This window comes from Prionailurus bengalensis, chromosome B3, assembly GCF_016509475.1.
Source record: "Prionailurus bengalensis isolate Pbe53 chromosome B3, Fcat_Pben_1.1_paternal_pri, whole genome shotgun sequence".
Taxonomy (NCBI): Eukaryota; Metazoa; Chordata; class Mammalia; order Carnivora; family Felidae; genus Prionailurus; species Prionailurus bengalensis.
In genome coordinates this window covers 69,801,695-69,828,636 of record NC_057355.1, presented here as the reverse complement: position 1 = coordinate 69,828,636, position 26,942 = coordinate 69,801,695, and the positions used below count along the sequence as shown (strand labels likewise).

The window sequence follows — 26,942 nt, the reverse complement described above, 5'->3', positions numbered from 1 at the left end:
TGGAATAGGATATGGGGCCAAGAGTTTTCTTGTTTTTGTTTTGTTTTAGAGAGGCAGAGGGATAGCATATTTGCACGCTAATGTGCATGATCCATTGGAAGGTAAAAACTGCCAAGCAGGACAGAGTGGGGGCAGTTGCTGGAAAGATGTCCTCGAGGAGGTGAGTAGGGATTGGACTTAGTGCAGTAATAGAGGCCCCGGGCTTCACACGGGAGCAGAGACCTCTTTGTAGTAACCTGGAGAGGACACGGCAGGGCAGACAGGCACTGATGTAGGTAGTCTGTGAGTAATGGCAGTGGAAATTCTTTCCTGATTGCTTTCATTTCTCTGTGAAGTAGAAAGCAAGGTCAGCAGCTGAGAGTGGGGATGGAGGGAGAGAGAAGGAGGGAGCAAGTCATGAATCCTGTATGTTGGGAGTTTGCCCCATTCATTTTCGGTTGTTCTGCGACTCTAGCTTTAGAGGCCTGGGCACTGTTGTGACCTTACAGGCAGTTCACTTGCTCTTATCTTTTTACCAGGTTCCAGGCTGAGGATTCTGGGCTGAAAGGAGAGTTCCTGGCCAGATTCCTCCCCCTGCAGTCCTGGAGCACTTTCCACAGTGGCTGTGGCTGTTCAAAAACATCTACTAGATACAGAGACCGCTTTTGGAGAGACCTTATCAATGTTCTCCAGTTTATACTGTTTATATACTAAGCATCAGAAATCAACAAAACTAGAAAATCTGCCTACGAAGAGAAGAATCAGGAAGATGCATATCCCTTGAACATTTATTTGCAAAGGGACAGTGTTTTTTAATTTATTATTATTATTATTTAATGTTTTTATTTATTTTTGACAGAGAGAGAGACAGAGCATGAGCGAGGGAGGGGCAGAAAGAGAGGGAGACACAGAATCCGAAGCAGGCTCCAGGCTCTGAGCTGTCAGCACAGAGCCCAACGCAGGGCTTGAACTCATAGGCCGCGAGATCATGACCTGAGTCGAAGTCACTCAACTGACTGAGCCACCCAGGCGCCCCTTTAATTTATTATTGAAAAAGAGGTTTAAGTCCTATCATAACATCCACTTTTATCAAACAGTGAGAATGTATAAGCTCGGGCTAGGAATTAGGTTTCCGGGTGATATTTGAAGGCTGAAATACTACCTTGATTCAGTGGTTCTCAAATTTGACCATGCATCTGAACCCCTGATGGGGATGGTTGTTAAACCACTGATTGCTGGGCCTCATCTCCAGTTTCTGATTCTGGGGTGAGGCCTGCAGATTTGCATGTCTAACAAGTTCCCAGGTAATGCTATGCTGCTGGTCCACATTTTGAAAACTATTGCCTTAAGCAATTAACTGCCTTTTTTTTTTTTTTTTTGGATTAAATCAAGTCATGTATATTAAAAAATATGCAAATAGTGCAGTTTATTTTCTTAAAGAGCTACCTATGTAATTCAGCATTTTCTTTTTGATATCTCATGAATACTACCTAAGGGAAAACGGAATTTTTTATTCATGCAATGGCATATGTTTAAAATCAGGACTATCAAGTGAAAGCAATAGCAGGAAAAACCTTCCTTCCTTTTGTTATTTATAAAATCAAAAGGTCTCTGGGTTCTTGCAATGCAAGAAATTTTTTTTTATCCTTGATGATCTCTTTACCATGTGGATCAGAATCAAATGAGGAAAGCATAGTCAACATCTTAGAAGAACTTCAGCTAGAGGTGTCCTTCCAGTTAGGAGGTGTTAGCAGGGAGATCTCAGAATTCTCCACATCTAGGGGCGCCTGGGTGGCTCAGTTGGTGAAGCATATGACTCTTGGTTTCCGCTCAGGTCACGATCTCCATGTGATTCGTGAGTTCCAGCCCAGCGTCGGGCTCTGCGCTGATAATGTCGTGGAGCATTCTTGGGATTTCTCTCTCCCTCCCACTTGACACTCCCTGCCTTTCTCTCTCTCCCCAAAAATAAATAAACATTAAAATACAAGAATTCTCCATATCTAAATACTCCTGGCTAAATTAAAAACAAAACAAAACAAAACAAAACTCAAAAGGACAGAAGGGGAAGGGGAGTAATATAGGCTCTGGACCTCTGGTGGCATCCGCAGCATAGACTTAACACAGATTCTGCAACCAGACTGAATGGGTATGAATCCCAGTTCTGTCACGTATAAGTTTGAGCAAATTATGTGCAAAACTTTGCCAATTTCTGTGGTGTAAAAATCCCTACTGTGACCCATTTCAAGCTACGAACTTTGTCACTGAATGTAGAATTAGGATGAGATAATGTACCAAAACATTGTAATTCTTGGCTACACAGAAGATGGGGGTCCAGGCTGACCAATGGAGTCTTAAAACAAGCCTTTCTTATCTGTTTGTATCTCCTGTTAGCTCCTCTTTGGTGCACAGGTAAAAGGATACATTTGTTGTTACTATTCTCATCTTCCTGTTTAGTGTTCAGAGGTGGGACTTTGAATTTGAGAGTTTAGCATGGGGATAAATAACTTAATCCTGGGTGCTGACAGTCCTAATTTCACAAATAGAGACATGGAAAAAAATGAGGAAAATAGGGTATGGGGGAATAAAAAAAAAGGGGGAAAGGCTGGAGATCAGTGGACAAGGAAAAGTTGATGTACTGTGTAAGACATAATAGTGTCTACTAACAAAAAATGTTAACTATGAAGACAACAAATTAACACAGAAAAATATAGAATATGATGTTAAAAAATAGTTATGCTGACAACCTTCCGTGACACATCTCCCTCCACACTGTATTCTCTCTTGACTAAAGGCATCATTAACTACCAAGAAAGAAACCTGGGCATCACCTCCAACTTCTCACCCCCCAGCCCAATTACAATTGGACAAGGGGTCCTATCAATTTTCTCATTATCTGCCTCCTCAGCTCTCAACTTAATTTAGGCCCTAATTATTTGTGGCTGGGACTATTCTAGTAGCTTCCTAATGGCTCTGCCTAGAGTCTGAATGCTCCTCTACAGAATGATTTTCTGAGTGTAGTGGTTAACAACATAGGCTCAGACTGCCCTAGGTTCCAATCCTTCATTTACGTACTAGCTGTGTAGTCTTGGATGTTACTTAGATTCTTCATCTGTAAAACCGGGCCAACACTAGTACAACCTCCTAATGCTGCTGTGAGGTTTACATCAGGTGCTGTGTAGGATGTACTCAGAACTGTACTCTGAACTATGCTCTGCATCACTATGTTTAAGATTTTTTCTTTCCAGTTTACAATCCTTCAGTGGTTCCTTCTGTTTAGAAAGCTCCCAGATCCCACTTATCAATGAGGCAAACTCCTGCTTAGCCATCAGGCCTTTGTTGAAGGTCGTATTTCTCACGAGGCCTTGGGCTATTATTCATTTAGGGCTAGTTTCTTTCTTCCTTTGGGCCTTCACCTTGAACCTCCCACTGCACTCAGCACTCCAGAGCAATCATCTGTTTAGAGGGTTATCCTTACAGAAAGCAAGCTACTCAGGGAGCCTGGGTGGCTCAGTCAGCTAAGTGTCTGACTTTGGCTCAGGTCATGATCTCATGGTTCAATGAATTTGAGCCTCTCATCTGGCTCTGTGCTGACAGCTCAAATCCTGGAGCCTGCTTCAGATTCTGTCTCCTTCTCTCTCCGCCCCTCCCTTGCTTACACTCTGTCTCCCTCTCTTGAAATTAAATAAACATAAAAAAAAAAAATAAAAGAGCTTCTGGAGGGCAGGGATTGTTTTTTTTTTGTTTGTTTTTTGTTTTTTTTGGTAAATTTCCAGGACAAAAGCAGTGTGGCTGGCATAGGGTAGACGATTAGAAGCAACGAACAGTGTTAAGTACATAGGGATATAAGAAAGGACTGAGAAGAGGGGGAAAAAAAAAAACAATTGTTTTGCTATGCTGATTGGATGATGGGAGTTTTAGTTAGCCCTTGTTTATTCTATGTGGTTTCAGTAATACAAAGTTAAAAATGGCTCCCATGTATCCATATGACTAATTGCCCTTCTTCTCCTGGTTAAAAAAGTAGACTGGATAAATAAAATGGACTACCACTTAGCGATAAAAAGGAATATAATTATTCAATCATGGGTAAGTCGCACAAGTTTCTACTAAAGAAGTGATGACACACACACACACTGAATAGAATGTAGTGAGTCCACCTGAGTTAAAATGCCAGTTGTACCACATAAGACAAGTTGTTTAACCTCTAGGGTTGCTTCTCATCTGCAAAATAAGAGATTGACGCTAGTATCTACCTAAAAGGGCTGCCAGGAGAATTAAACACTCAGGTGCTCAATAGGTGTGGGCTAAAGTAGTCATTATTACAGAAGTTCTCGCAAGGACTTCACAGCCCTTCCACTCATCACCAGTTTTGCACTGTGCTATCCCAGCTGCCTGCTGCAGTCCACACCTCTCACCCGAGGCCCCCCCACCTTCTCCTCCATACCTCCTCCTGAACCCTGAGTTCAGAATAATTTTAATAATTATACACATTCATGCTTGATAATTAAGAGATTAAACGGGGGAAAAAAGGAAAAATTAACTCACTGGGTGTCCCACCTTACCGTTAATTAACCTCTGCTTACATTCTGGTATATACTTTTTAGATTTTTTTAATGCAAATACACTCATATTCATAATTTTTTTTTTAACAAAAACGAGTTCCAATTATACAAACAATTTAACCCATCCATTTACTTTACTTTATAACCCGTCCTTGAGCCACAGTCCCTTCCCCAGACCCACCGAGTCCCCCACTTCCCGCTCCCACGGGTGGGCCTTTCCTCTGAAGCCCCAGCCTTCCCAGGGCCCCGGTTCCGGCCCCACCTGCCAGGCCCCGGGCCGCCCCGCCCCCGCCGCGGCCGGCTTCCATCCCCGGCCCCGCACCCCGCGCTCGCCGCCACCGGGGGCCTGTCGCTCGCGGCTCCTGCGAGCGACCTGTTTCCGGTGGGGCAAGGGCGTCTCCGCCGCGGCCCAGCCCCGGCGCGCTCAGCATCGCCGGCGGCGGCCAGATGCAGGCGGAGCGAGGAGCTCGGGGCGGCCGCGGACGCCGGCCGGGCCGCGACCGGCCGGGCGGGGACCGCGACCGCGAGCGGGCGGGAGCCGCAGCGGCGGTGGCGAGAGGCGGCGGGGACGGAGGCGGCCGCCGGGGTCGCGGTCGGGGCTTCCGCGGCGGCCGCGGAGGGCGAGGAGGAGGCGCCCCGCGAGGCGGCCGCCGGGAGCCAGGAGGCCGGGGCGCCTGGGCCAGAGCGCCGGTAAGAGGAGGCGGCTTGTGGGGTCCGGGCCGCGATTTCGTGGGACTGGGTCTGATGAGGCCCCGCCGCGAGTCAGGAGCCGCGAGCGGCTTGCTGGCCGCTCGCGAGCAGGGCGGCGGCGGCACCTGCGCCTGCGCGGGACGGGCGGAGGGCGGCGGGGGCGCGCGCAGGGTGCGCACGTGGCGCGTCTGGGGCTGAGCCGCCGGTTGTCTCCCAGCCCGGGGTGGCGCGGGAGTGGCCGCTCGGAGGGCTTCCCCAGCCTGCCCAAGTGGTTCGGGCCGGAATGGCTAAGAACGCCGGGGCCGAGGCTGCGTGTCAGGGTTGCAAGGCTCTCGGGCTTGTTGGTTTCGGGTGGAGTGTCACCGGGATTGACCCTTGTGGTGTGGGGGTGCGGCCAGCGCTTGGTCTGGAGGAACTGAGACTTGAGCAGCCTTAGAGTATGGGCAGATGTTCCTGTTACTAGGAGGGCAGGGATTTTTTTTTGATCTGTTGTGTTCACTGTGCAAGGTCTAGCACACGGTAGGATAATAAAGGTTTCCTGAAAGAATGCCCGCCACGGAATGGACTCTAGTATTTGGGGACAGGATCAGATGCATAGTTCTCTCTCTTCTTTTAATAGCATAGTTCTTTTATTACACAAGTGTCGGAATCAGGGGTCACTGGCCCTCGTATTTAAAAATTTTTAATCAGGAAATGTTTCTGCATTCGGGTCTGAATTTTAATAGCAATGTGATCGACCTTATTCACACGTTCATAGAAGGACACTTAACAGCTTGGAGCAGGGCATGATAGGGGGCAAACATCACTTATCTCCCAGCTAAAGGGGTTTGAGGACGGTCTTTTTAGGAGCTGTTATTTTAACATTTGTAGTGCAAAACGTACCTGTGCGGCACAGTGCTTGGGGCATCACTGATCCTTGCAGCCACCACCACTTCTGCCACTGTTACCACTATCATATTTTCAGCCCAAAACTGTGTATTTTTAATTATTGTGTGCATAGATTAAAAAAAAATTTGGTTGAGGCAAAATTTCTTGTTACTGAAATGTTTGGAGTATTTTAAGGGCATAGAAGGTTAAGATGTTCCTAAAGGTAGTAATTGTATACCGAAATACAGAGCTTGAAAAAAAATTAGAAAACTTAAAATTAAGTGTAACATACTTAACCTGGTTAGGATTAAAGTAGGAAATAAGTAAAATTTGAGGTATGAAGAAATTCTTAGGTTCAGTTGGCAGGAAATGATCAATCTAGTGCACACTGGCAACACATTTTGTCCTCATAACAACTGTATACAGTGGACTCTTGAATAACACAGGCTTGTGGATCCACTTAACATGGGGATTCTTTTTCTTTTATAAACCAGTATAGTACTGTTAATGTATTCTTTTCATTATTTTCTTAACATTTTCTTTTCTCTAGCTTATTTTATTGTAAGAATACAGTATCTAATACATATAACATCTAAGTTATGTGCTGACTGTTTACGTTATTGGTAAAGATTCCAGTCAACAGTAGGCTATTAGTGATTAAGTTTTGGGGGAATCAAAAATTATATGTGGAATTTTCCACAGCACCCCTATCCTAGGATATGTATAAGAATCAACTGTATATATGTTGCATATATATATATATGTAGTATAACTTTGTTACAACTTATTTTTTTAATTAAAAACATTTTTTTTAACATTCATTTTTGAGAAAGAGCGTGAGTGGGGGAGGGGCAGAGAGAGAGGGAGAGACAGAATCTGAAGCAGGCTCCAGGCTCCCAGCTGTCAGCACAGAGCCTGATGCGGGGCTTGAATCCACTGACAGTGAGATCATGACCTGAGCTGAAGTCGGATGCTCAACAGACTGAGCCAGCCAGGCGCCCCATAACTTATGTATTTATTACAACTTTATTTTTCTTAAATTTTTATTTTTTATTTTTTAGAGAGAGAGACAGAGTGCACACGAGTGTGGAAGAGGGACAGAAGGAGAGAGAGAGGCTCCACCCTCAGCACAGAGCCCAACGTGGGGCTCCATCCCACAACCCTGGGATGATGACCTGAGCCGAAATCAAAAGTTGGATGTTCAACCGACTGAGCTACCTTGGCACCCCACAACTTTATTTTTTAAACAACTTCAAGTTGTTTAACTTTATAACAACTTCATTTTATATCTATTGTATATATAAAATCTTCATTATTACCAATTAAAAATCTTCATTTTTAATTGACTTGCCCAAGCTTTTATAGCTAGTGGCAGAGCTGGAATTTATACTAAGCTGCTCTTGACTCAACTCTGTCTTATCTCTTACATTTTTGTGAACCAGTCACCTCTTAACTGAGAGCAAGGTAGATAGATGCTCCTTTGGCTGCAGGGATCATGTTTTAATAGTAGTTGTAGAAATGGTACCTTTGGTACTTACTACAGTGTTGACACACAGGCATTTCATAACAAGTGTCTTTAACCTGATGAATTGAGTGAATGAAGGTGCTTCTATCTTACAAATCTCTATGGAACTAAATTGAGTAAAATGATGGTATATTGTTTTGAGAATGAATAATATATTTTTTGATTTATGCTAATATTGTAACCTATTAAAATTTTAGGCTTTGATCCCTTTTTGGGATCATCTTAAAAATCCCATCTTAGGGGCACCTGGGTGGCTCAGTCGGTTAAGTGTCTGACTTCGGCTCAGGTCATGATCTCGCGGTCCGTGAGTTCGAGGCCTGCGTCAGGCTCTGTGCTGACAGCTCAGAGCCTGGAGCCTGTTTCAGATTCTGTGTCTCCCTCTCTCTCTCTGCCCCTCCCCCGTTCATGCTCTGTCTCTCTCTGTCTCAAAAATAAATAAACGTTAAAAAAAAAATCCCATCTTATATATTCTTTTGGGATTTTTTTTTTTTTTTCCCTGCATAGTTTAATGATTCAGTGTGTCAGCATATGTAAATGTGTGGCACAGAGCTTGGGACATCACTGATCCCTGCAGCCATCACCACTTCTGCTACTGTTCCCACTATCCTATTTTCAGTCAAACCTGGATAAAGAGATGTTGGAAGGATTTCTTCCTTTTGGTTTGGTCTGTGATCTCTAAGTCCTTGCACTTCTTAGATTCTGAAGTACTATTCATCTTTAGGCTTGCAAGGAATACCGTTCTTGGTGCGTAAAGATTAAGGGGGACAAGATTTTTTGCCCTGCCTGAGGTCTCCTTGCTCTCCTATTGCATGTTGATTTGTGCCCCAAATGGAGAGTAATTGAAATGATCAGAAAGAAAGAAATTCATGATAGAGGTTTAGCTGTGTAAGGATCAGTTACCTAATTCCAGAACTTAATGTTGTTTACACCTTTTGCTTTCTACTTTATTTTTTTAAGTTTATTTTTGAGAGAGAGAGAGAGGGAGAGAGAGAGTGCGGATGTGCGCGAACACGACTGGGGGAGGGGCAGAGAGAGAGAGGAGATGGAGAATCACAAGCAGATTCTGGGCTGTTAGCTCAGAGCCCCTTGCAGGGCCCAAACTCACAAATTGTGAGATCAGGACATGAGGCAAAGTCAAGAGTCCTAAGTTTAACCGATTGAGCCACCCAGGCACCCCTGTTTTCTATTTTAGACCACTACATACACGTGGCTTGTTGATGAAAATCAGGACAAAATAAGACTAAACAAGTACCAGACAAGTAATTCTCCAAGGGAACTTTACTGAACACATTGGGTCTGCTAGTCCCTTGCACTTAAATCATTCCCTGTGTAGATCATATGAACCCTAAGTTTACGGAGTTTGGGTAAGCATATCATAAGGCTAGTTATCTCCACTGAATATCCATCCACTTGAAGCATGACATTGCACTGGATGTAGTCATTAACTTAAAGCATACTAGGATTTGTTAGTATTATACTTATCTTTTTTTTATTAGTTTTTTTTTAATGTTTTATTTTAGTTAAAAAAAAAAATTTTTTTTTAACGTTTATTTATTTTTGAGACAGGGAGAGACAGCATGAACGGGGGAGGGTCAGAGAGAGAGGGAGACACAGAATCTGAAACAGGCTCCGGGCTCTGAGCTGTCAGCAAAGAGCCTGACACGGGGCTCGAACTCACGGACCACGAGATCATGACCTGAGCCAAAGTCGGATGCTTAACTGACTGAGCCACCCAGGCACCCCTGTTTTATTTTAGTTTTAAGAGAGACAGAGTGTGAGCAGGGGAGGGGCAGAGAGAGAGGGAGACACAGAATCTGAAGCAGGCTCCAGGCTCTGAGCTGTTAGCACAGAGTCCAACGCTGGGCTGGAACTCACGAACTGTGAGATCATGACCTGAGCGGAAGTTGGTGCTTAACCAACTGGGCCACCCAGGCGTCCCGTATACTTATCTTTCTGATGAACTACTAGCAGAGAGGAACTCAAGGCCTATCGGTAGTCCTTGGATAACTCACAGTTAGGAGAGGTTAACTAACTTATCCATTATCATGCAACCAGAAAATTACAGAGCCTGGATTCAACCCAAGCATTTTGGTTCCAGAACTGTTTTTTCCACTGTGTCTCTAAACTGTCTCTAGAGTGATTTGAGATTTGAAAGGTCAAGTGTGGCGGACTGTTGTACGATTCTTTCACACACTTTTGTTTTCCTGATGTTCCAAAATGGTGATCAGGATTGAAGGTAACACTGATGCCGTATTTGGTTATTGTGGATGTCGGCAGATCTTTGCTTTCTTGCTCCACGTTCAGATGGCAGCTGCTTTTAATCATTTTTAAATTATTTATGTCCAATAAAAGATAAGGCAGCTGTTTATAGCCACGTTAAGGAGAGTAAGAACTTGGAGGTAATTTTTTTTTTCTGACCAAACTTTTGCTTTGCAAACAAAAATATAAATGCTTTGCCTGAATAGTAATTAATCCTAGATGCCCTTGACATTTTCATTGCTACTATTTCAGTAAAAGGGATATCTCTGACTTTGATATTCAAGTTTACCGTGAGCCTGGAGGAAGAAAAGATGTCAAATCCAAGTTGCTGGCAGGTTTCTATAGCATTTGCTCCTTCATTGTTACTGAAAGGAGTGCCCCTCATTGTGCCAGCCAGCCAGAGATGGAGAGTCTGTTAAAGCTCGCACTTGATAGCCTCTAGGCTGTATTTCTTCCCTTTTCACAAAGCCTGACGTAAATTCACTTAGACACTGAATGTGCTCAAGTGTCCTAAAAGAAAATTGCTTTCAGATTAGCTCTTGGTAAGGGGTGCCTGGATGGCTCAGATGGTGGAGCATACATCTCTTGATCTCAGGGGTTGTAAGTTTGAGATTAGCTAAAAATAAAGTCTTTAAAAGAAGAAAAAAAAGATTAGTTCTTGGTAATCCATGAAATTGGCCCTTTCCTCTGCTGTAGACCACTCCTCAAACACGGTAACTACTTTGCTAATAACGTATACTGTTTTGAGATCTGTTTTTCTCACTGATCATTCTATCACTTACATATTTACATTATTGACACTTTCTGCTGGTATTCTGCTTAAAGTTTTTTTTGATAAATTATCTATGACATTGTACTTTAACATTTACAGTTAATACTTTTGATCATTGGTTCATATAGTTTCAGAATGTAAAGTTTCCAGCATATTGTTGATTTGACATTTTAATTAATTGTATATTTGGCATTTTAAGTAGAACTGTTGCATCATTCTTTTACCTGGATGGAGTCCAAATACTATAGTGGTTTGATATTCACCATCATCCATTTAAGAATCTCACATTAATAAACTTTTCAGCAGTGAGAAGATTTACATTATTTCTTATTCTTTTTATTTTGTGTTTTATTTTATTTTAAAGTTTATTTATTTATTTTGAGAGAGACAGAGGCAGCACAAGTAGGAGAGGGGCAAGAGAGAGAGAATCCTAAGCAGGCTCTGCACTATCAGTGCAGAGCCCAATAAGGGCTCGAACCCACAAAGCTCTGAGATTGTGACCTGAGCTGAAACCAAGAGTCGGACCCTCAACCTACTGAGCCACCCAGGTGCACCTTATTTTATGTTTTGAGTCCACATCTTCCTAGAACTTCATCTAATATATTTTCAAACTTGAAAAGCTTTTAGCAATCACTTCTTCTGCTTCCCTGTAACAAATTTTGATTTTTGTAAAAAAAGTCTCATAACCTTAAGGGCTTGGATGTAAAATTTTTTTCTTTTAGGTTAAATTGCGATTATACTGATTAATATACAACTTATTTTGATTAGCAGTTGTTACACATAAAGGTAAAATTTTACTGTAAATGCATCTCATTTTCCCTAATGAGTTTAATTAGGTATCCATGGATAAATGTGGCTTATTGCCTAAACGAAATAGGATTCAGTGTCAATTCTCTTCCCAATTAGATTTTTATAGATGTAAGTATGAGGTGATGGTTGGAGCTTCATCATATGTGTCACTCAATTCTTTGAATACCTTTCTAATTCTATATCAAAATCATTATTATAAAATAATTTTTTTTAATGATCTGTCATTTGACAACTGGATTAGGTTCTCTTTCAGTTTTGTCTAAAGCAAGGAATTGGAACCTTCCTGGTTTGCGGGACTTGTTACTCAGTCTTTAGAGTTATACTCTCTCAACATCTATACCTCTATTGAAAATTATCCCTTTGCTTGGGGCCTCAGGGAGCGCACGACAGCCAGAGTGAGAATGGCTGAGCAGGGGTCGCCCGTCCTCAAGCGCTTTCTAAGACTGTTTTCAGTTGAGAGTATGGACACTGAAGATCTGAAACTTAATTCCCTTAAGAACTCCTTGCTCATATACCTTTTGAGAAATCTTCATGAACCCCCAGGTGTATAGATACTCCATTTTGGGATTGTTGACTAAGAGCACATTACTTACTCTTTTATTATTATTATATTATATTATATTATATTATTATTATTATTATTACTACTATTATTATTTTAAGGATGATAGTTATTTACATGTATTTATCCAGAGGGATTTATTTATTTATTTATTTATTTATTTATTTATTGGTGGGGGACGATGCACCACTTGTGGAGTATGGTTTCCAATTGTTGTCATTCTTAATGGTGTTTCTGTCTTTGTTTTAACTGATGCTCAGATGGAAAATGTCAAGCTCATAATTCTAGACTACCAGGATCTGTTTTCTGGGGAATTAGGTGCTAAGCCATTGGGCTTTCACTGTTTTCTCCAGAAAAGTAGTGATTATTTTCCACGATTCTGGGAAAGTGAGGTTTCCAGAGGCCTGGTTAGGTCATTTGGTCCTACCCACACCACAGCATGACTTTCTAGACTTGGTTTTTTTTTGTTTTTGTTTTTGTTTTTGTTTTTTTACTTTTTACAGTAAACTGTACCCCAGACATGTGGCTCAAATTCATGACCCCAAGACAGTTGCATGCTCTACCAACTGAGCCAGTCAGGCGCCCCCCCCCCCCCCCCGCCCAAGACTTTTTTAAAAAAGAAATTAAATGGTTGAAAATAGATTTTCTATTCAGATGTCACTGTTTCCTGATGTGCTTTGAAATATCAAAAGGAGAAATAAGGACCATACTGACACATACTTATTTCTATTTTATAGATACTATAGGTACTTATTTGTATTTTATAGACATTAGATTCATTCTTTTTGAAATTTTATTTTCTTTTGTTAGAAGCCATTTGTGTGTGTGTGTGTGTGTGTGTGTGTGTGTGTGTTGAAGTACCAAGAACAAATGCTTTAATGCTGTTAATATTTTTTCTTTTGGGATGTAAATAATGTCAACAATTTTGTTGGTCCCAGAATTTTTTATAAAGGTGTCATGGGGCAGTGTGTGGAAAATTGATATAGATAATCTTTCACTTTTGAGTGGGTGTCTAAGGATGTTGACAAGAAATACAAATCGTTTAATTTTATCCTGATGTTGCTAGGAGGCTGTTTTAGAATTTGAACAACCTGATGTCCATGAGCCTTAAATTTGCTTAAAAGACAATTTCTGTAAAAACAGCACTCCCAGGAATACTGTTTCCTACAATCCATATCATGTCATTGGTATATGCAAACAGTAGGAAAATTAAAAAAACATGGGAGATTGATAGAATGAATTCCCTGTTGTACATATTTAATCATCTCTTTGGGTCCTCTTTCTGTGAAGGACTGATACAAGTGTGTCTGATCTATACTTTTGTTGTGTGAGAGATGGGGGAGTGAGTGCACATGCATGTGTGCATGAGTGGGGGCGGAGAGGAGAGAGTGAGAGAGAGGGAGAGAGAGAAAGGGAGAGAATCTCAAACAGGCTCCATTCCCAGCACAGAGCCCAACACAGGGCTCCATCCCATGAGTGAGATCGTGACCCAAGCCGAAATCAAGAGTCGGACGCTCAGGCGACTGAGCCACCCAGGTGCCGCTGACCCATCTTCTTTAGTACCCAGTCAAACTTGTGTTGAAAGATAGCAAGCACATTTTAATATTAATTTAAGCAAGGCATCATTGAGATGATAGGACTGTTACCAAAAATTCACATATATTCTTGGATTATCAGTGCCATGATTCCTCCATTTATTTAGCTGTGGGAAGTTACTAATGTTGACACATGTTATTCATGTGTGTATATTCTGTGAAATACTTAGTCACCATATTTAGGTTTCTATAATCTCTGGCTTGAAAGGATCATTAACAGTTACATTTTGGGAAAATTTAAAATAGCTAGTATTCACTATCACAGTGTAATGCAGTGCGGATGTCATTTAAGTGGTAGATTTGGAGTCTGTGGCTCTGTTGTTCATCTAAAGGTCACATCCCAGTAGCTGGCTTCATGATATTGAGTACTAGGATATTTCATCCCCACTTTTTCATTTTTCTACAAGGCTGATAATAAAATAACATGTCTTTGTGTAATATTTGGGCTCATTAAAGCTTAGTCTTACTGAAAAGGGCTTAATCCCTGTCAGAGGTATATAAATCTCAAATCCTTCCAAAGAGGTTATGAGTTTTCTGGGAGCAAAGCTTGATGACAAATGAATATTTTTCTGAAGACAAAGCTCGGCTTCCTATTTTCCCTTAACTAATCTTCACTTCATTTTCAAGTTGTGTTTTGGTTGGCTGCTTCTTTATTATGCCAGTATGAATTTGCAGAACAATTCCTGTTAAGTTTTAAAAAACATTTTTCTTGGAGCAGCTGGGTGGCTCAGTCAGTTAAGTGACTGACTGTTGATTTTGGCTCAGGTCATGATCTCAGGGTTCGTGAGACTGAGCCCCACGTCTGGCTTCGCACTGAGAGTGCGGTGCCTCTTTGGGATTCTCTCTCTCGCTCTCTCTCTACCCCTCCCCAGCTCTCTTTCTAATAAATAAATACACATTTTTTTTTAAGAAAAGTATTTTTCTCCTCTTTACAGCCAAGAGAATCATTAAATTAAGAGGTGACCAGAAAATGTTATTTAAGAGCATGTATTTTGGGGTGTCTGTGTGGCTCAGTCAGTTGAGTGTCAGACTCTTGGTTTTGGCTCTGGTCATGATCTCACGGTTTATGGGATCAAGCCAGCATTGGGCTCTACGCTGACAGCATGGAGCCTGCTTGGGATTCTCTCTCCCTCTCTCTCTATCCCTCCTCTGCTTGCTCATGCTCTCTTTTTCTCTTTCTCTCAAAATAAATGAATAAACATTTAAAAAAAAGAGCATGTATTTTATATTCACTGGAAGGAGAAATTAAGTAGACAAGTTGATTTTTCATTTTATAATATGGAAGTAGACTTCAAAGGGATGGTTTTTAGACAGAGTTGGCAGGGATGGGGTCTCAGGTTTGTGCCTCATCTGTATTCCGGTTGGCTTCTGGCAGTCAGGGAGGGGAGGGGTGGGAAAGGGCTGTTGAAGCTTGAGGATGAATGTTTGCCCTGGTGGATGGCACCACAGTGATTTCATACAGAATGGGATCTCTGAAAGCTTAAGTATTAGAACTGAAGAATTACAGACAGAGAGTGATTATTATTTCAAGATACTAGTATAAGTTTACGGACGCATGAATGAGTAGGGTATACCTCCTCAAAACCTACTCAGTATTCTGCCTTCTTTTTTTTTTTTTTTTTTTTTTTTTTTTGGCTCTCTTTTCCTTTCTCTCCTCTCTTTATCTTTTCCCCCCACTAGTGTTGCATTTGTTTGTTTGTTTGTTTGTTTAGTAAGCTTCACACTCAGAGATCAAGGGTCGCGTGTTCTAATAACTGAGCCCACCAGGTGCCCTGTGTTGTTATGGAGAGAAATCACATGGTGGCCAGTAATGTATGTTTCGGAGTCTAACAGAAACTGGTTAGAATCCTACTCTCCAACCCCCCAGTTAATAGTTGTATCTGAAAAGTTGCTTAAGGTTCCTGAAACCTCAGTTTCATCACCTGTAAAGATGATTAAGAGTGTTCACCTCACACAGTTGTTGTAGAGAGTGAATTAGGTGAACACAATAAAAGGCAGTTTTTATACTTATCATGCCACTCTGGCGCCCTCCCTCATTCGGGATCTTCTCAGAGTGCGAAGACCAAATGCAAAACTATACACTCATTCACATGTAACACATGAACACGCACACACATATATAGAATATTTAGAATTTATATTACTTATGAATATCTTTTATTCATTTAAAATTTCCTTAAAAGCCTTGAAGCATGAAGTCTCCCAGTCTTTACTGAGGGGCTGCTGTGTGTGTGTTGGGGCATGTGTTCATGCTCTGGAAGGAAACTTGTAACTCTGCCTTAACCTTTCCTTCCTGCTTGTGTAGAGACTCAAGGTTAGCCAGAGATAAGAGGTCATTAGGGACTTCTCAGATCTTTTCTGGGCATGCCCACAGTGATGCACAAATTGCATGGCCTTCTAGAGTCCCAGGGACATGCTGCAGTTTTACAAAGACCTCTTGGACATCTCGTTCCCCAGTTTATCTTATAAGGTGTTTGTTTATTTATTTTTTCAGTCTCTTTTGAGGCCCACCTGTTATCACTGCTTCAGGCAGTCGTGGTTTTAAACTTTTGCTGCTAATTGTTTCTCACGAATTCCCTGATGATAGGACTGTTCACACGGAGTGAGCTCTGAACCTGGTTGAATGAAGACAAGACCCAAGAATGGAATTTTTCACAGAGCTGCCAGAGAGGTCAAATAGTGACAGGTCCCTGTGGAGGGGACTTTCAGCAAGCTTTTCTTCCCTCTTCGGTGGTTATAAGGCTGCTGTTTTTCACGTCACCATAGTTGTGAGCCTGTCGGTTTTCAGAGCAAATGCAGAGTTTGTTACTGCAGAGATGAGAATGGGACAAGTTGCAGTTCTTAGAGATTTAGCTGTTTTTCTTCCATAAACTCTCCTTGGATTATTGTAAGTGTTTGGTTAATTTCCAGAGTTCTTGGTTTTGGCAGTTTTTGTCAGTGTTCTTGTTGCTTTTGCAGTAGGGTGGATTTTCAGGGGTCCTTACTCTGCCATTCTGGGAGTATTTCTGTTCTCCTTTATTTTATTTATTTTAGAAATCTTTTTTAATGTTTTATTTTTGATAGAGAGAGATAGAGAAAGAGCGAGCAAGCAAGCAGGCAGAGAGAGAGGGAGACACAGAATCCGAAGCAGGCTCCAGGCTCTGAGCTGTCAACACAGAGCCCGATGTGGGGCTCGAACTCACAAACCATGAGATCGTGACCTGAGCCGAAGTCCAACACTCAACCGACTGAGCCACCCAGGTGCCCCTTTTCTCCTTTATTTTGATGCAGCCATTGCTGCTGTTTCTAATTGTTAGAAACTTCTCCCTTTGTTTGAGACAAATCGTATCTCCCTTTCACTCTTTTATGTGTAGGCCAGCCAAAGTTTTGTTCTCTGGAACAACAGAATTTTTGATTGAGCCAAAACAAAGAATTCTCTTAAGCCTGAAAAGGTCATGGGGAGTGGTTTCAGTGTTTAATATGAGAGATTTTTTTTGTTTTCTGAAACTGTCAACTTGGAATTGATCACATATAGTAAGAGTATATTAAGAAGGCAAAAACTAATGATTTAATTATTTAGGCAAATTTGATATTCCATCATTTTGTAAGACTCTTTTCATCATTTCTCTGAAGATTTTGGGACCTAATTTATAGTTTACATTCTTTATTACTTTCTGGGCGACATCTACTTATATATGATTGATACGTACCACATCATGATTTTCACTATGTGATTTCTTCAATTTCAAACTTATGTAAAGTATGACCTCTCTCAACATGCCTTGCTTTGTTATGAAAGTTAATCTTTGTTTCCATTCCTCCCCTTTTGTATCAGTGATACACGTATCTCCTAAGTCTATAAAAGTTTTACCTATTCTGGGGCGCCTGGGTGGGCTCAGTTGGTTAAGCATCCAACTTCGGCTCAGGTCATGATGTCACAGCTCGTGGGTCTAAGGCCTGTGTCGAACTCTGTGCTGACAGCTCAGAGCCTGGAGCCTGCTTAGGATTCTGTGTCTCCCTCTCTCTCTCTCTGCCCCTCCCCTGCTCATGCTCTGTCTCTGTCTCAAAAACAAACAAACCAAAAGTTTTACCTACTCTCCTGTTAAATGATAGAAAAATACCAAGAAGAAAATAAAAATTACCTATAATATTACCACCTATAAATAACCACTGTTAACATTATGACGTACATTTGTTTTCCATATAAAACTGGAAACAGGTCATGATACGACTTTAAAGGGAAAAAAGACAATATTGTACTTATGTAAAAATTATAAGATCTGTGCATGCATTAGGATCCTAAAAGGATATAAATACGTATCAAACTATTAACTGTGTTTGGAGTGGGAAAAATACAGGGATTATGTGGAACTTTTTAATCTTTTTTTTTTTTTTAATATGAAACTTATTGTCAAACTGGTTTCCATACAACACCCAGTGCTCATCCCAACAGGTGCCCTCCTCGATACCCATCACCCACCCACCCCTCCCTCCCACCCCCTATAAACCCTCAGTTTGTTCTCAGTTTTTAAGAGTCTCTTATGTTTTGGCTCCCTCCTTCTCTAACCTTTTTTTTTTTCCCCTTCCCCTCCCCCTTGGTCTTCTGTTAAGTTTCTCAGGATCCACATAAGAGCAGCACTTTCAACAATAGCCAAGTTATGGAAAGAGCTTAAATTTCCATCAACTGATGAATGGATAAAGAAATTATGGTTTATACACACAATGGAATACTACGTGGCAATGAGAAAGAATGACATGTGGCCTTTTGTAGCAACGTGGATGGAACTGGAGAGTGTGATGCTAAGTGAAATAAGTCCTACAGAGAAAGATACCATATGTTTTCACTCTTATGTGGATCCTAATCTTCTTTTTTAATTCAAAAATTTAAATGTTTGTTTATGTTGTAGAAAAATAAATATGTTCCCCATTGGAAAGAGGATTCTACGGATATACATTGATTATAAAATAAGGTGAGACAGGCAGGAAGATGATGCATATAAAAATAACAGGGATTATCTCTAGGTGATGGGACCATGTGGTATCATGCAGTGTGGTCAGTACAAACAGGTTTTCTGGGGAAAGATGATTACTTTAGTTTCGACAGGCTTGATACCTGTCCATTTCTCTCTGTCCACAAACACACACACTATTTTTTTTTCTTAAAGATTTTTTTAATCTTTAAGAGTAAATGGTAGTGGGGCACCTGGTTGGTTCAGTTGGTTAAGCGTCTGAGTCTTGATCTTGGCTCAGGTCATGATCTCATGGTTTGTGGGATTGAGCCCCATTTCGGACTCTGTGCAGACAGCTCGGAGCTTGCTTGGGATTCTCTCTCTCCCTCTTTCACTGCCCCTCCCCAACTTGTGCATACGCACTCTCTTTCAAAACATGTAAATGAACATTAAAAACAAAACAAGCTTAAAAAAAAAAGAGTAAATGGTAGACATGATGCCGTTTTACCCCCTAAACACTTCAGTGTATATTTCCTAAAGGCAAGGAAATTTCATACAACCATAGAACAATGATTGAAATCAGGAAATTAACATTGGTAGAATACTGTTATCTAACCTTATTGAGATTTTGCCAGTTGACTCATTACTGTCCTTCATCAGGTTTTGAATCTTAAAGCAATGACATACAGATGTAGGACAATTAGAGATTATTTCCTATGGCAGTTACCATGGCATCCTGTCTAGTCTGTTTCTGTTATGTTACTGTGTCTTAGTTCTCAACAGCCTGTTTCCTGCTTTTTTTTTTTTTTTTTTTTTCCTTTCTCCAGCCTCTAGATTTCTCATGAATTTTAGGAGCTACTTTAAAATTAGGAAATTCCATGGGGCGCCAGGGTGGCTCAGTCAGTTGAGCCTCTGACTTCAGCTTAGGTCATTATCTCTCAATATGTTGGTTTGGGCTCCGAGTCGGGCTCTGTGCTGACATCTTAGAGCCTGGAGCCTGCTCTCGATTCTGTGTCTCCCTCTCGCTCTGCCCCTTTCCCACTCACGCTCTCTCTCTCTCTTAAAAATAAAATAAACATTGGGGTGCCTGGGTGGCAAAGTCTGTCTGACTTTGGCTCGGGTCATGATCTCATGGTTTGTGGGTTCGAGCCCCACGTTGGGCTCTGTGCTGACAGCTCAGAGCCTGCAGCCTGCTTCTGATTCTGTGTCTCCCTCTGTTTGCCTCTCCCCTGTTCACACACTGTCTCTCTGTCTCTCAAAAAAGAATAAATGTTAAAATAAATAAATAAAATTAAAAAAAACATTAAAAAAATTAAAATTAGGAAATTCTTTCAGGAAATTCCTCTTTTGCCTAAATTAGCAGAATTCTGTAGTTTGCAACCCAAATTCTACCATTCTGTATTTTTCACACTTTACATTTTTCAAAGTCTTACTCCCCCTTACATGTTCCGTTCAAATGTCACTTTTCTCTGTGAGGCTTCTGGTTTTCCTCAGTTAGTAATGTTGTACTTTGTAAACATAGTACTTATTTTCAATCCTCATTTGATTACAGTTAATTATTTACTTGTCATATGTTTGCTTCATTAATTATAAGCTACATGAAGGCCTGTACATGACGCAGCACTGTGATTTTCAGGAAGAGTTCCATGAATGTTTGGACAAATAGCGTTGAGAAGGTAGTTTAGAAGGTAATGGTGCAAGCTAGAGAGAGTGTGTCTTTTTTTTTTAATGTTTATTTTTATTTTTGAGAGAGAAAGTGTGAGCAGGGGAGGGGCAGAGAGAGAGGGGGACAGAGGATCTGAAGAGGGCTCTGTGCTGACAGCAGTGAGCCCGATGTGGGGCTCCACTGTGACATCATGACCTGAGCTCAACCAACTAAGCCACCCAGGTGCCCCTGGAGAGAGTGTGTTTTTAGGTAGAGTCATTTTGGGAGTTCAGGTCAGGAGAACCTTTATGTTTCATTTGTTTGTTACACTATTTGAAGTAGCTTCTTTGGGTAGTTGAAAGGTCAGTAGCTAAAAAGAGATTGCTCTCCCCAGGGCCAGATTTATAAACAAACATGAATTCACATTGGATTTTATATTCTCCTAGTTCTAGGTCTATTAAACTTTACAATTCAATGCAAACAGTAGATATTTTAACTGTGAGACTGAAACAGGAATTATAGTATCCAGAGATTTTTTTTTTTTAAGTAGTCTCCACCCAGCATGGGGCTCAGACTCATGACCCTGAATTCAAGAGTTGCACGCTCTACCAACTTAGCCAACCAGGCTCCCCCAGAGATCTTTTATCTAGAGAACCCCTTTTCACTCTTCAGTTCCTTTTTATCTTTGTAAACTCAATTTGTTACATATATTTTTCAAGTTTTATTCTTTGTCTGTACTTTGGATTCCTTGCCACTTTTACCTTTGCCATTTTCGAGGTCAATTATTAACTAGAAAGGATTTTTTTTTTTTATTTTTTAAAAAAAAATTTTTTTTTCAACGTTTATTTATTTTTGGGACAGAGAGAGACAGAGCATGAACGGGGGAGGGGCAGAGAGAGAGGGAGACACAGAATCGGAAACAGGCTCCAGGCTCCGAGCCATCAGCCCAGAGCCTGACGCGGGGCTTGAACTCACAGACCGCGAGATCGTGACCTGGCTGAAGTCGGACGCTTAACCGACTGCGCCACCCAGGCGCCCCAAAGGATTTTTTAAAGAACTAATTATATATTTCTGTATTTTTATTCTGATATTTGAAATGTCGGATTTCGTAAGAAATTTTGTGCTTATTTTTGTGTTTTTTCCTTAACTATTTCTTACACTATTAGTGATGAATTGACAAGAGTACATATTTGTTAAATTTAAACTAAAATTTATTTGTAAGAGTGTGCTGTTTATTTTATGTATAGAATAATGGGATAAGAGAGATCTTTTTTTGACCTAGCAGGGAGGAATTAAAGTACACCAGCATTTTATTAACATTCCCATTACTATTTTATTTTATTTTATTTTATTTTATTTTATTTTATTTTATTTTTTTAATGTTCATTTATTTTTGAGAGAGTGAGAGAGATAGAGTGTGAGCAGGGACGAGTGGGGGACACAGAATCTGAAACAGGCTCCAGGCTCTGAGCTGTCAGCACAGAGCCTGATGCGGAGCTCGAACTCACAAACCATGAGATCATGACCTGAGCCGAAGTCGGATGCTCAACCAACTTAGCCACCCAGGTGCTCCCCCCCACACTTTTTTTTAACATTCCTTTATGCTGAGTTAGGTCAGGACCTAACCCAGGCCCGAGCATTCTTGTGCCTCAATTTTGGTTTTCTCATGAATGATTTTTAAATTGTTACACACATCATTCTAGGTAAAAGATACTAGCATCATAGCAACATTTTTAAAACCATGGGGAAGGGGCACCTGGGTGGCTCAGTTGTTTAAGCATCTGACTCTTAATTTTGGCTCAGGTCATGATCTTGCGGTTTGTGGGTTTGAGCCTGGCATCCGGCTCCCTGCTGACAGTGTGGAGTCTGCTTGGGATTCTTTCTCTTTCTCTTTCTCTCTGCCCCTGCTTGTGTACTTTCTCTCTCTCTCTCTCTCTATGTCTCTCTCAAAATAAGTAAATAAACTTAAAAAAAAACAAAACATGGGGAACATAGACAAGTATCCAGTATTTAGAGACATTTACATTTTTAGGATAATGGTAAAACTGCAGTGTAATGACAGTAACAATACAAAGGTCTTTCATATTGATGATGGTTAAGTGTATTCAATGTGTCTCAGCCAATGCTCTCTTTTTTGGAATGTCTTGTGCCTCAAGTTTTAAGTTATTATTATTAATTTTGTTTTTTCGGAAAAATGCAAATTGTGGGTTCTTCACAAATTTGCTTCAAAGAGAAGGTGGAAACATAGATTGCTTCCAAATGTTCAAAAATCCATGCTAATTTCCTTGGAGATAAACTTCCTAATGCAACTAGGTGTAGAAATAGCCCTTTAAGACTATGTTTTTAAAAAAACAGAGTTGAGCACATTCCGTATTGGCTGATACTCTTCTCTTGGTAGAAGTTGATAGAACCCATAAATGAAGCACTTAGACATCGAAATTTAGCTGGTGGCCCTGCAGTTCTGTAGTTGGCAATTTATTTTGCAGATATGTCTGAACACCTTAGCAAATGTATGGGAGCAATTATTCGTCGCAACAGTGTTTAAGTTAAGGAAGAGCTGGAAACAACTTCCAAATCTCTATTAAGAAGGATTGGTTCATACGTTATGGTATGTCTATGGAGGAATGCCATGTAGCTGTTGAAGAATGGGGTAAATATGTAAAATGTCCCACATCGAGGAGAACAGTTACTTAAAGAAAGTCAGTATAGTATCTTTCCGTTGTGTAAAAAGAAGATAGGTATTTATATGCAGAAGATATTTCTGGAAGGCTAGATGGGAAACATATGGAGTAGTTACCTTTGGGGAATGAGACTAGGAGATTAAGGAGGATGAGAATTGAGGATTAATGAGGATTATGTCTTTCTGTACTATTTTAATTTTGATTTTGTTACCGTGAGCGTGCATCACTCATATGAACAAGGAAATAAAAAACCAATAAAATTTAAATGAAAACATTGTTTCTTCAGAGTAGCCTCTAAAAGAAATCCTTACATTTCTTTCTTTCTTTCTTTCTTTCTTTCTTTCTTTCTTTCTTTCTTTGAGAGAAAGAGAGAGCGTGTGTGTGAGCACAAGCAGGGGAGGGGCAGAAAGAGAGGTAGAGAGAGAATCCCAAGCAGGTTCCACGCTGTCAGCACGGAGCCATCGAGGAGTCAGCATGCAGCCTGACTTGGTGCTCGATCCCATGAACTGTGAGATCACGACCTGAGCCGAAACCAAGAGTTGTACATTTAACAGACTGAGCCACCCATGCGCCCCAGAGAAATCCTGACATTTAAATGATTATGAGAATCTCCCTAGGAAAGAGGTAGGCGGTGGTAGATGTAGTTTTCCAGGTGAAGAAATAGTCATTGGGTTGAGTTAGGCCTTTTTAAGGATACAGCGGAGTGGTGGGATTGATACTTGAATCTGAGGTTTCTGATTTCTAGGAGGAGATTTAATATTGTGTTCTGAGTGATCAAAACAATTGACACAATGAACTGTTTATTTTTCCCTCCCAGAGCAATTAAATACTTTTCATATTTTCCCATCAGGCATTAATGTCTTTCTTTTTAATATAGCAAATGGTTAGGGTGTATTTAATTGTAGCTCGTCCCTTTGATCTATTGACCTAAAGCTTTCTAGTTTACTCAATATATATCTCCTTATTCTTTGAGATAGCAAAAGGAGTAGTAGGATATGAAGATGGAAATTTAAGGTTTTCCACCAAATGGCTTAGAAATTGAGATTTCTCACAGAGAACAAACTGGTGGATGCCCGAGGGGAGAGGAGTAGGGGGATGAACAAAATGGGTGAAGGGGAGTGGGAAGACAGGCTTCTGGTCGTGGAATGAATAAGCCACAGAAATAAAAGGCACAGCATAGGGAGTAGAGTCAATGATACTGTAATAGCATTGTATGGTGACAGAGGGCAGCCACACTTGTGGTGAGCACAGTATCACATATAGACTTGTCCAGTCACTATGTTGCACACCTGAAAGTAATGTGACACTGGGTCTCAACTATACTTCAACTAAGAAAAAAGAAGAAACTGAGGTTTCTGCCTGGTATCCTGAAGTCTAGGTGTGTGGCTCTCCCACGCTCTTCTCCCGAAGCTGTGAAAACCATACTTCCAGCCCCAAATTATAGTTCTTTAAACAGAAGAGGTTCCTAGTGGGCTGCTGTGATGTGTGATATTAAAAAGACTGGGAGAGGTGCCTGGGGGGGCTCAGTCGGTTAAGTGCCGACTTCGGCTCAGGTCATGATCTTGCAGTTCATGAGTTCGAGCCCCACACCGGGCTCTGTACTGACAGCTCGGAGCGTGGAGCCTGCTTCAGATTCTGTGTCTCCTTCTCTCTCTGCCTGTACTGCACTTTTTGCATCCATCTGCCTTCTCAATTTCTTACTTCTTTCTCTAAATTTGGGACATCTGTAGCAAACAGTATTAATTCATTCTCATTCCCACTCTCTCACTTATAAAACATTTAAATATGAAAAGCCTGTAAGAGAGCACTTGGTATTAGAATGCCATCATTATAATTTATAATCAATTAAATCATCCTATGGAGGAAAAAAAAATAAGTGTTCACAGTGCTGTGTTAAGTATACACCTTCTGGAAGTGCAAATTGCTTAGAAGTTGTGATTAAAGGATTTTTTAAAATAGGCAAATTAAAAAAAAAAACATTTTTTAGGTTTTATTTATTTTGAGAGACACAGAGACAGTGTGAGTAGGGGAGGGGCAGAGAGACAGAGAGGGAGAGAGAATTTTAAGCGGGCTCACCACTGTCAGCACAGAGCCTGACGTGGGGCTCGAACCCCTGAAACCACGAGATCATGACCTGAGCTGAAATTGAGAGTCAGACGCTTAACCAACTGAGCCACCCAGGTGTCCCAAGAAATGAATTTTTAAAAACAAACGTGTAAGTGCTTTTTGGCCTAATCAAATAGAGGACAACCAATGTCAAATGAAGTTTGAACTAGATGTATTCACTCCTAGGCCCTTGTCCAGCTCCAAAACCATGACAAGAACATTTCAGGCCCCTCCCAGGCATCACATGCAGCGCAGAGCCTGTGTCTGCTTGCAGCCGAAATGAAACCAGCAACCAAGCAGTTTTACTAGTGAACAGCAGGGGGGGTAAGCAGTCTAACATTTTTCCGGTGGGGGTAACAACATTCGTTTCCTGCTCTAGCCATTTAATCAGAGGACCATGGAATGCATGCATAGCTCAGTATGTTCAGCCCTTAGCTGAGCAGACTAAAACTACAACAGTAGCAAAATCTTCGTAGTGATTGCTTGACTGAGCCACTCACCGCCCGAGCAAATGTGTGAGTTTAATATGGTGTTACATATTTTATCCTTGACCCAGGAATTTCTAGATGAAACTGTTGACTGAAACTGACTTGTATAAAGTTTTTTTTTTTTTTTTGAGAGAGAGACAGAGACAGAGTGCCAGTGGGGGGAGGAGGAAGGGCAGAGACAGAGGGAGATAGAATCTGAAGCAGTCTCCAGGCTCTGAGCTGTTAGCACAGAGCCCGATGCGAGGTTTGAACCCACAAACTGTGAGATCATGACCTGAGCCGAAGTTGGATGCTTAACTGACTGAGACACCCAGGCGCCCCTGAAACTGCCTTGTAGAAACTCCAGATCTGGTTATGTATTATCGTATTTGTGAAATCTCAATACAGTTTCATTTGTTACTGACATTAATGGCTTAGAGTCCAGGGAGAACTATACATACAGAATCAATTTTGGGGAATGAATAGCAAACTCTGGAAGTTGTTCTTTTCTTTTGAGTTACTGGCCCCTTTCGATATACTGACTTTTGTTTGCACTATGTTCTTAATATTCTGGATTGTAAAAAACTGAGTTTACAGTTGCAATTTATGTATGTAGAGACCTGTTGGTACCATAGCCATCTGTATCTCCCTGCTTCCAAAACTAGTATGTCTTTAAATACACATTTATTTTAAAAGAACAAATTGAAGAGCCATCTTTTTTTTTTTAGTGTAGGAGCTGACTGTATACGTTGTATAAACATAGACAGTTGGTTCGTGTCCCTCTATATCTGCACATGTATTAATATATTAATGAACATGTAAGTTGTATATTAATATCCTACTTGGAAGCTCCTTATATTCCCAGATTTTCCTTTTTGTTTATGGTACTTTATATGACTTAATGGTTTCCTTTAATGAATATTCACTAGGCAAAATAGCTTTCTTTTATTGTTTTTTGACATAAATAATTACTCATGGTGTTATGGACTGAATGTTTGTGACCTCCCCCATCCCCAAATTCACATGTTGAAGCCCTAACCCCCAGGTGACTGTATTTGGGCTTGTGTGGAGGTAATAAAGTTTAAATGAGGTTATATGGGTGGGGCCCTAATCTGATACGTTGGCGCCCTTATAAGAAGAGGAAGAGAGACCAGAGTGCCGTCTTGCTCTCTCTTTGACGTGTGAAGGCGATATAGCAGGAAGGCGGCTGTCTGTAAGCTAGGAAGCACCAAATCTGCTGGCACCTTGATCTTGAACCTTCCAGCCTCCAGAATTGTGAGCAATAAATTTCTGTTGTTTAAGTGCCCCCCCCCCCCCCCGTCTGTGGCATTTTGTCATGGCATTTTGAGGTGACTAATACATATTAGCTAATTCTCTAGCCATAAATAGTTTTTTTTTTAACAATGGTTACTATGAAGATTTCAGATGAAGTAAAATAAGAAAACCAACAGGAATTTTAATGCTAAGGCCATGCATTACTGAAATGAATAGCCCAGC

General features: G+C 41.0%; 1 protein-coding gene across 1 annotated transcript in view; it reads left to right on the top strand.

Annotated features, from left to right (window-relative positions):
• Nucleotides 1-1,186: 1,186 nt before the first annotated feature.
• AVEN (apoptosis and caspase activation inhibitor) overlaps nt 1,187-26,942 on the top strand; it is a 198,005-nt gene continuing 172,249 nt past the window's right edge. The window contains exons 1-2 of the mRNA XM_043554523.1: nt 1,187-1,245; nt 4,766-5,228. Coding sequence (XP_043410458.1) covers nt 1,187-1,245; nt 4,766-5,228 — 522 coding nt within the window. The remainder of the gene's footprint in view (nt 1,246-4,765; nt 5,229-26,942) is intronic.